The sequence below is a fragment of the Grampus griseus genome (assembly GCF_964374135.1).
Source record: "Grampus griseus genome assembly, chromosome: 6".
NCBI lineage: Eukaryota > Metazoa > Chordata > Mammalia > Artiodactyla > Delphinidae > Grampus > Grampus griseus.
The window spans coordinates 31911322-31921966 of record NC_139000.1 but is presented as its reverse complement, the minus strand read 5'-3'; the positions used below and the strand labels follow the sequence as shown (position 1 = coordinate 31921966).

The following is a 10645-nucleotide window of genomic DNA, read 5'->3' as shown; positions in this document are numbered from 1 at the left end:
GGCCCGGCCGAGAGCTGCTCTGAATGGAGAAGGGGCGGGGGTGATCGAGGGGAACCTACTCCGCTATCTGCCGCGCGCGGCGGCGGCGGGGCCCGGCCAACCGCCGAATTTAGTAACATTGCCTGCGTCAATCACGCGCCTCGCGTGCGTCAGTGCCGCGCGGCTCCAGGTCCTGCTACCCCCACCCGCCCGCCTTTGAATGGATGCAATGTAGCAGCGCCCTCCTTCTTTGTGAGACTGGATTGGAACCCGTGGCAGTGCAGAGGCACTGTTCCTGTCCGCTAGGTCAACTTTCGTAGTACCCTTCCAGGTCTTCTCCACACCACCCTGTCTGAAGCGGAAGTGGAGGCGAAGAAATATACCCATAGCATATGTATAATTCTAGTTTTGTTTCCAAGTTTCTTGTGGTAGCTCGAACCTTCAATTCTGAGTTGTGTGCTCCGCCCCACACACACACGCAAAGATTGTAACAGGTCAAAGACATAAATGTCACGTCTGATTCAAGCGGACCACATGGGGACCATGTCTGTCTGCATTGTTTCACTCAAATACTTTCTCCTTCTCAAAAAAATCATTTTTAAAAGAGGTTGTTTTCACCCAGCTGCAACCTTTGGAACTAGGAGACTTTAATTCTGATAAAATTTTGTTTTTGTTTTCAGCAAGAAATTCACACTTAAATTCATCACTTCCAGGAAGAAATTGCTCTCCCTAACAGAATCGCCCAGGCTTTCAGCTCACCATTTCATAACAAATGTGTCCCAGGAGACCAGAGCAAATCCCGTAGCGAGGGACTGACTAATAAATCCTGTTGACTGATTTCGAAATGTTTAATTTGGGAGGTGGGAGGGTAGGCCCGTCTACAACCATCAAAAAGTGAAAGTGCGAGCTGAGAGTTACATTTCTGATGGGAGGGGGGTGATTTGCAAGTCAGACCCGCTCAGCTGTTCAACACGTGTGTTTGTTTTACACACAATAAGTAGCTTCTGCTGCAGCGCGCGCGGATGACGGATGTGCACTTAGTTGGGTTATAAAGTCCAGTTAGGAAACCCACATTTAAGTGTAAAGAAATAAAACCTTATCTTCCCAGAGCCATCGGTATCCCTGTGCAAAACACGCACCCAGCAAATGATGGGAGGAGGAGAGAGATTAGCCTAGGCGCAGGGAGCCAGAGAGACGTAAACAGCTTTAGAACTGTTGCTTGGGGAAAGAGCAGCACCTCGGGGAGTCTTCGGACTGGTGCCTGACTCCTGCACCCGCTGCCAGGTCACTCGGAGAAGCTGGCTGGCTGAGCCTTCCCTTTCGGAAGAGCTGTCCTCTCTCTTACCCCCTCGCCCTGGCTCCCTGCCTCGGGGCAGCCTCGGAGGCGCGCCAGTAGCACTCCTCCAACTCTACTCCACCCGAGTCTGACAGCTGGGCGGTCCCGCCTGACCCGCGGGCGGGCCGCTGCACCCTCTTACAGAATAGGGCCCGGGCAAGCAGCGCGGTTGCAAACGGGTTGGCAGCGCGGGTCCGAAAGGCCCCCGGGCCGGGACTGGCCGCGCGGCATAGTTTCCATTGCGCTACCCTGCAAATGGCCGGGGAACGCGCGCGCGCGCGCACACATGCACACACACCCCCTCCCTCGCACACGCGGAACCGGCTGGGCCAGGGGAGGGAGGAGGAGGGTGACGTAGCGTCCCATGGCGTCACATTGACGTCTCGCATTCCAGGCACTCTATGGAGAGGCCGCTAGGGCTCCTGTGGCATAAATGACGTGCCGAGAGAGAGAGCGAACGCGCAGCCGGGAGAGCGGAGTCTCCTGCCTCCCGCCCCCCACCCCTCCAGCTCCTGCTCCTCCTCCGCTCCCCACACACAGACAAGCTCACACCCGCTCCCTCACTCGCACACACAGACACACGCGCGCACACACGCTCCTCACACACACTCCACTCTCTCCCGCGCGCTCACACCCCTCTCACCCTGCGCCCTCGCGGGTGCAGCGCTGCGCGGCAGGCGGACGCCCCTCCCGGTCTCACTTTGCAACGCTGACAGCGCCGGCGGTGGCTGTGGAGGTGGGAACAGAAGCGGCATCCTACCCCCTGGTCGCGGCCCGAGCCAGGACGCCCGCGGAACCCCTCGGCGGCGCTCTCCCATGAATCGGGATCGCAGCATCCCCTGCCAGCAGCTCACTGCCTCTGGGAGCCGCTGGACTTCTACACCGCAGCCCTTCCGGGACAGCAACTGTGACTCCCACCCCCCCCGCCGCCCCCAGTGCAGATTTCGGGGCAGCTTTCTAGAAACTCGCTCTAAAGACGGAACCGCCACAGCACTCAAGTACGTATGAGATTCGCTCAGTTAATAGGGGGACTTGCTAAAAAGTTGGCGCGCTGGGAAGCTTAGCTTCTGAAATTGACAACTTTGAGTGTGGGGTTTTCCCCCCTCGCCTCCTCGCTCAGGCTTTGCTCGCGGAATCGCCGGTGGGTTCTGATCTGAAACTTTTCCCCCGTAGCGGGCCTGCGGGGATCTCTGGAGCTTGTGGGATTCCTCTCCCTACCCAAAGAGGCGAAAAGCCTCTAACAAAGAGGAGGACCGGGATTTGTGCAGTAGCAGCTCCAGCGATGTAATTCAGGGTATTTCGGCTCTAGTTGTCATGGTAATGATGCTCTAGGCGGCGGCAGCGGCAGGGAGTTGCAGCTCCGGTGATGAACGGCAGTAATTTTCCTGCCTTTTAACTAGGATTGAAAATAGGGGCTCCGGTGGGTCCAAGTTAATATGCCTAATGGTGACTCCGAGACGGTTGACTGGGAGGAAGCTTGGGAGGGAAGGGGCCTGGTCAGCAGCGGCCGGAGTTTGCAGCGGCGCTCCGAGGATCTCAGGAAAGAGGGCGTAATTGTAGGAATGTGGCTTATTGTATTGAAATGAGCCTGGGGCTCCACCAGGCACGTCTGCCTGGCGTCGCCGACTTGCCCGTTTACACTTTTCCCTTCGGAGGTAATCGGGTGTAATTGCCGACCCCAGTGCCCCGACACGCGTGGGAACGGTGTCCCTCTCCTCCGGGCCTTGAGTCGGTATGGGAGAGGCGTGTTTTACTCTTAACTGACAGAACTCGCGCTTTTGGAGAAGTTGCTCGTAGTGTTTTACTCTTCATAGAAATGAAAGTTCTCGGTGGTGAGAGGAGAGCGGTCAAGCGGGCGCAGCCTGCGGAGGCTGACTTCCAAAGGCACCTCTCGAACCTGTTGGAAGCTTGGGTCAGTCGTGAGGGAGAAAGCATTTGTCCCTTCGTTCCAAAGAACGTTCTTGGAGATTGTCATTTATTTATTATGCCCACGGATTCTCCAGAGGGAAGAGCTGCAAGGAGTTGGGTAATCAGAAATCTCGGGCTATTATCCCAGAGCCCTAGGGTGCCAGGAGAGAGGTACAGGGCGCCCTTCAGTCATTTCATCGCGAATCCAATCCTGAATCTTCTTTTCCCACGACGGAGAAATATTTTATAGAACTGAGCTAGGGAAAGGAACAGCTGCCTAACGCGGCTGCTGAGCACAATGAATGAAGTTTGAGTTTATTCGAGTTCTCTTATCCGAGCAAGACGCTCGTAATGTGAATATCAAAGACCTCTTAGGCCACAGCAGCCTCCACACCCGCTCCCTGCCCCCGCACCCCCACCCCCCCACCCCCACCCCCGCTTCCCTGGGACCGTGCGCTCGCAGAAATTCTCCCCCGCGGTTTGTCTCCTCTCCCTCTGTCTTTCTGAGAATCTCTGTCTTTGCCTTTCTGTCGGTCTCTTCTCCACTCCTCCTGCCCCCGCCCAACCTCCGCCCCCGCTCCCCAGGGTTGGAAACTCCGTGGAGGAGCCCCGGTCACAATGGTGCGTTTCACGGTTTCCTTCACACACTTCACCACGGGGAGGGGAACACGGGGGTGTTCCTTTCGTCTGCCCACGAGAAAGAAAGGGGCTTTGACAGAGGTAGTTATTTCTTCCTAATTTACAACCCCGAGGCTCCGTGCTCCCGGCCGCGGCGGCCGCGAGCGGGAGCGGAGCAACGTGTTTCCAGGCTCTGAGGCTTTGCCTAGGTAACCGGTCGTTTCGGGGCGGGGGGGTGGGGGGGCGGAGAGAGCCGAGGGGCGCTCGGCTCGGCGGCTGTAGGAAGTGCGGTGTGGCTCTTCCCCGTGAACGCCGGGCGCTCGAGGGGAGCCCCTTCCTTGGGAAGACGCTACCCTCGCCCACCCCAGTCAGAGGCCTATCCTTGGAGAAAGACTCCGCTTGAAAGGCCGCGGTGAAGGGCGGGAATGCGGGCACCTGGAGGAGGTGGTCGGAGGTTGCCAGAGACTCCCACTGAAGATGCGGGAGGGACGGGAAGCGCAAGCTACAGCCGTGGGAAGATCCGCCCTTGACTGCGCTAGGGCGAGCGCAGGCTTTCTGTAGTATCAGCTGGGGCTGGGGTTGGGGATGGCAAGGGAATCCCCCATTTCCTGGCCGTCGAGGGCTCCCCGGATCTGGGAGCTCCGATACCCTCTTTCCTTTCAGGCAAGCCCAGGGGCGGCGGGAGACGAAACTTATCCGACACCCGCGGCCCGCGCACCCCCGAGGTTTTTGGAATTTTGGTAGTTTGGGGTTTTTTTATTTTTCGAGTCCCCGTTCCCATCCGTTAAGCTGCGAGTGGGTGCAGGCAAAGGGGGCGCTATAGGCCGGAGTTTGGGGCCGTGGGATTCTTACCCGAGGCCCGCCGAAATGAGCTTCTAGCTACAAAGTTTCGCTAAGGCTTTGCGCAGAGACGCTCACCCCAGAGCCGCTCTCGGCGCCCTCCGGAATGTGCCCCCCTCCGGGTCGCCGGATGGCCCCGAGCCTCGAAGTCGCCCACCCTCTGGGATACCGCCCGCTGGGCGCAGGGGGCCTCCCTCCCCTCTCACCACCAGCGGCAAACGCCAACCGCCTTGTGCCTCGTTTCCAGCGCCGGCCTATTTCCACTGTGTCCTTTTGTTTGCTTGACCCCTGGCCCCCGAAACTCGCGGCTAATAGAGGCGAAGCTCCATTAGCATTTAGAATGAAAAGCGCAGACTTTCTTAATTCCTCGGGGCATTCATGCATTCGTTCCGTACCCTGTGCCTTTCCTATGCAACGTGTAAAATTTGTATTTGAGTGGTGGGGGCGGGTGAAGTTGGAAAATATTTTCCGCTCGTGCACACTCACAGACTCCGATTCGGGCGGAACTCCTTCCTCAAGTGTTCTCCATTCTTCGGTTTTCATGACATCGTTAGCTTGGAACCAATTGTGGGGGCAGATAGATTAATTTCTGGGCGACGACTGGCTGCGCGTTTTTTTAGCCTCGGTTCGGGAACCACAAAACCGCGGTGAGCGCGGGCAGCCTTTCCTCGGCTCCCCCAAGGCGCTGTGATGCTTGCTGCCCGGGGACTCCGGTCACCTTAAGCACTGCTTTCTTACCCTTCTAATTCTTTTGTAATTAATGCATTTCTAGAGATCTATTCAACCCTCACCGCCGTACGCCCAGTCCAGGCCGCGGTGACCCAGCGTGGTCTCACTGTGACCTTTGTCTTCTCTCCTGGTGCCCGCAGAGCCCACTGCGGAAGAGCGCAGCCCGGCAAGCCCCAGCCCTGAGACTGGACCCTCAGCGGAGCCGGGCAGCACCTCCGCCGCTTCGCCCCGCCGGACGTCCCCGCCTCCTCCACTCTCAGCCTCCGCTGGAGAGACCCCCAGCCCCACCATTCAGCGCGCAAGATATCCTCCAGGTAGGTCTGAAGGCACGACCCCTTATTCCTCCCGGGCTGGGATATGTGGGTGGGGGAGCCACATACCCAGCAAGCAGGCTGGTCGACTTGCCCAGCGCCAGGACAGCGAGTGACTGCTGGCCGCGAATTTCACGGCACAGGTGGCTTCCTTGCACGAATCTCCTCTGGATACCACACCCTGTTGCTACCTAGTGGAGCAGCCAAATTAAATTAATCGTATTGCTCAAAGATATTTTTCCTGAGAAAAATGCAAATACACCAACAGATTTGGATCTTTTATACATTTTAATGTCTTCATATTTGCTCTATTTTTAATGCTAATGCATTTAAGTTATGGGATCATTTCGAACAATGCAAAGCATTTTTGTTTGTATAAAACGCAAATCATTTGGGTGCAGACATTTGGATTATTGAAGCTCAAAGGGAAAGAGAGAAAGCATTTGAGCTGAAAACCAAGGAGTAAATTTGATTTGGGCAAAAGAAAGGATTGCAGGTTTGGCTTGTAATACCTCTTTATGCATTTGGTAAAGGGATACCAGGTGCCTGGCCAAAGAGATGCAGATAAATAGAACTCAGTCCCAGCAAGCTCATCTTCTATCTGGAAACCTCAGAAAGACAAAAAGAAGAGCAATAGGTAGGGATTGGCAAAGAAGAATGATAGAAAAGACTCATGGAGAAATTCAAGGGAGGAGAACAAATGAAACATCAGGCAGTGTTCTTTCTTTTAAATGACTAGCCTTTCATTTTACCCCAACAACTGGACAGCAGGATAAGTGCTCTTTTAACTTCAAACTAATGAGTGTTTGTAGGGCGCTCGGAAAATAAAGGCTTGAACTGGCCTCTCCTCATCACTGCTTCTTCCACCAGGCCTTCAACACCTTTCTACAAGTCAAGATTTCATCCCATACATGTATGACTCAATCAGATTTGGAAATGTGGGTAAGAGAAAGATGTCAAAGGAGATGTTAAGTATTCACTTTTCTATTAGTCACACCTTTTACACCATAGACTCCAAAGACACGTTAAGCACGTGGTTTTCCTTTGGCTCAGAAAAACCAACCACCAGAAACTGCCCAGTTTACTATTTATATTTAGCCATAAAGAAAGGGAAATAATTAGATAAATTATCCACTAGATCCAATATTTCTTAGGGCTTTCTCATCCAGTTCAACCTCTCTGAACAATAGTAAGCACTCCAGATATCATTGCTTTGGGGGCTGAGAGAAACTAAACCTATTAAGAAACTGCTTTCTTTTCTAGGGGTGCTAATTCTTCTGTCATAAGAAAATATGTAGATAACTAACCTATTATGACAACTGTAAACTACTGTTATAAAGCAGCCACTGATATATTTTATTTCTTAGAATGGGGGGGAAATACACACACACACACACACATATATATATAGCATACATGGCAGAGAGCAGGTTTGGTGGGTGTTCTGTTGCAGCTGCTGATCTTTTTCTTTGCAGATGGTGCAAACTCCCCCGAGTCCATTTCCTGGACCTACGTTCCTACCTCACCACCTAGCTGGCTGAAATCATCAACAGGGGTCCAGTTTGAGCAGGCTGCTAGCCTTTCTTGGAGGAGTAGGGAGAGGGTGGGAGAAAGCAGCCACAATGTGTGTGGGTAGCCTCAGTTGGCACTGATAAAATGTTAGAATGTCACTGGGCCAGTAAGTCCCATGTAGGACACCTTTTTTTTTTTTTCTTTCTTTTACTAACTCATAGGTTTACAAATCAAAGCGTGTGACTTGGGGGATGAGTAGTCTCTTTCACCCAAAAGAAACCAACACAGCATTCACTGGATTTCTTCTTGTCCTCCCAATTTGTGGCCGAGGTCACTTCATTTAATCTCTAGGGCTAAAAACCACTTTTAAAAACACGACTGGGCTTATGAGGGAAGACATCAAAATTCACAGATATAGTGGAGGACAGGGCAAGGGAGGGAAGGTGAGCACAGAAATCCTCAGGAGGCTGGGTTTTGGCAACCTGTGGCCCCTTTGGCAGTTTGTCAGGGATTCAACTTTCTTCCCAGGGGAAGAAGGAAGGAAGGAAGGGAGGAAGGAAGGAAGGGAGGGAGGGAGGAAGGAAGGACGGACTCTAAGTCTATGATACTAGAAGGTGAAAAGAATGTCACTTCCTCTCTATTTCCCATATTGGAGAGCGACAAGTCCATTGCTACCTATTAGCTAGCAAGAGTGCCGACTTGCTTCTGAGAGACCTTTTTCCTCTCCCTTGCAGATATGCCCTGTGTGCAAGCCCAGTATAGCCCTTCACCGCCAGGTTCCAGTTATGCAGCACAGACATATGGCTCGGAATACACCACGGAGATCATGAATCCTGATTACTCCAAGCTGACCATGGACCTCGGCAGCACCGAGATCACGGCCACGGCTACCACGTCCCTGCCCAGCTTCAGTACCTTCATGGAGGGCTACTCGAGCAACTACGAACTCAAGCCCTCCTGCCTGTACCAGATGCAGCCGTCGGGGCCCCGGCCTTTGATCAAGATGGAGGAGGGCCGCGCGCACGGCTACCACCATCACCACCATGACCACCACCACCACCACCACCACCAGCAGCAGCCATCCATTCCACCACCCTCCGGCCCAGAGGACGAGGTGCTGCCCAGCACCTCCATGTACTTTAAGCAGTCCCCGCCGTCCACCCCCACCACGCCGGGCTTCCCCCAGCAGGCAGGGGCGATGTGGGAGGACACGCTGTCCTCGGCACAGGGCTGCATCGCATCCGGCCCGTTGCTCGACCAGCCGATGAAGGCGGTGCCCACGGTGGCAGGCGCGCGCTTCCCGCTCTTCCCCTTCAAGCCCTCGCCGCCGCACCCGCCCGCGCCCAGCCCCGCAGGCGGCCACCACCTCGGATACGACCCGACGGCCGCCGCCGCGCTGAGCCTGCCGCTGGGAGCCGCCGCCGCCGCCGCCGCCGCCGCGGGCAGCCAGGCAGCTGCGCTCGAGGGCCACCCGTATGGGCTGCCGCTGGCCAAGAGGGCGGCCGCGCTGGCCTTCCCGCCGCTCGGCCTCACGGCCTCCCCCACCGCATCCAACCTGCTGGGCGAGAGCCCCAGCCTGCCGTCGCCGCCCAACAGGAGCTCGGCGTCGGGCGAGGGCACGTGCGCTGTGTGCGGGGACAACGCCGCCTGCCAGCACTACGGTGTGCGCACCTGCGAGGGCTGCAAGGGCTTCTTCAAGGTGAGCACTCGCCCCTCCGGCTCCCTCTCCCCTCAGCAGCCAGCCTCCCCAGACACCCGCTCGAGTGAGCGAGTGAGCGTCTAAGCGGGCCCTTCCCGGTTTGAGAGGTGTACTGGTTATACTGTGCATTTCAGAAGCCTTTCCTAGCACCCTCACACCCACTTTCTCAGGGCTTTTTAACTTGACGTCCATTACAGGAGGCCCAGACGGGCTTGAGGGGGCTGTGAACTTCCTGACTTGGCGTTACCTCCTGCTTATTTTTCTGGAGAGAGCTTTCAGCAGATTCGCAAAGGGATCTGTGACCTCAAAAATGCAAACACCTCACTGTGTTCCTCTTCTGTCCATCCAGGATGTCTGAGGGAATAGGGTCTGTGTGCCAGGCCCTGGGTATTTGTATCTCATTTAATCCTCCTAGGAAGAGCTAGGACTCTAGACTCAAACAGAACTGACATTGAATTTTGGTCACCCACTAGCTATTTTTACTAACAGCGTCTTGAATGTTTAATTATCCTTGTTTCATAGATGAGGAAATGGAGGCTCAGGGAGGTTAACTGCCCCTGGACACACACTCAGAGAGTGAGATGGAGGCAGGATGCCAACTCATGTTTGCATGACCTCAACGTGCATGCCCTCTTCACAGCTCTGCAGCTGCAGAATAGACAGGGGCAGCTGATGGATGCAGTTTGGGGCAGCTTGCTCTGTAGAAGATAGTAGCTGGGGTCTCATCTTCTGTACCACACAGAGTGGGGACACTCTTCATTATCTCAGAGACCCAAAGGAGAATTTTATAGCGGGAGGGTCTTCAGCCTCCCCCTTATTTTGCCCAGGAGGATACTGAAGTCTAGAGAGGTGATTTAGTTGCACATGGGGACAGTTCCAGCTGGTTTCTCCTGACTCTTGAGTTCAGTGCTCTTCTCACCACTCAGGGGGAACAGGCCTTGTTCTCTTGCAGCTCTGTTTTTGCTACTGACTCCCAGACTTCTTCAGACACTTAATTCTGTGCCACCCTCCCCACTCCTCACTCCCCTGGCTATTATGTCAGGCATTTGCAAACCCCTGAATGCTCAATAATCACTTCCTAGCCTTCAGTGCTGGGCAGGGTGGAGGGAGAGGAGAAGCTGGATGCTGATTGGATAATGAGGATTTGGGAGGCCAATAGGATGTATCTGGGAGCATGCTGGAATTGGAGTCAGAACACTCAAATAGGAGTCCTTGATCTGTCACCTACCAATTTTATGATGTTGGGCATGACACTTCCTTCCAGGCCTCAGTTTCCCTATCAGGTGAATAAATTTCAGAGAAAGGCTGTGAGTATTAAATGAGAGAAATGTTTATGAAAGCACTTTATAAGCTTTAAAGGGCCATAAAAGAATAGTTCATTATAAATGAAAATAGAAACATTTATTTAAAAAATGCACATGTGTGCATTGGTATACATACCAACAAGCAACAGTTATTTTTGATCTGGAGATAGGAATTATGTGATTAATTTCTGCAGATAAATGAGAAAATGCTTGTGGAAGGATTTTGCAGTATGTTAAATGCCATACAGGAGGTATGCAGGATTATGATGTTTTAAATGTAGAACCATCGGTTTAGCCGTTTTTTTTCTGTCTTAACTACTCAAGCTTTACTTTCAAGTAACTGCATTCCTTTAGCAGATTTGCTTTTTACAGCATTTCAGCGGAAATGCTGAAAGGCAGTGAAATGGGC

At 53.9% G+C, this 10645-nt stretch overlaps 1 protein-coding gene across 2 annotated transcripts in view; it reads left to right on the top strand.

Annotated features, from left to right (window-relative positions):
- Positions 1-1804: 1804 nt before the first annotated feature.
- The window catches only part of NR4A3 (nuclear receptor subfamily 4 group A member 3), a 39667-nt gene continuing 30826 nt past the window's right edge, over positions 1805-10645 (top strand). Inside the window, exons 1-3 of one of the 2 annotated variants that reach the window (XM_082657367.1) lie at positions 1805-2313; positions 5551-5724; positions 7968-8932. In XM_082657367.1, coding sequence (XP_082513493.1) covers positions 7970-8932 — 963 coding nt within the window. In that variant the 5' untranslated portion in view covers positions 1805-2313; positions 5551-5724; positions 7968-7969. Of the gene's footprint in view, positions 2314-5550; positions 5725-6591; positions 6664-7967; positions 8933-10645 lie in introns of those variants that run through there. The other variant, XM_082657368.1, reaches the window with a different exon arrangement.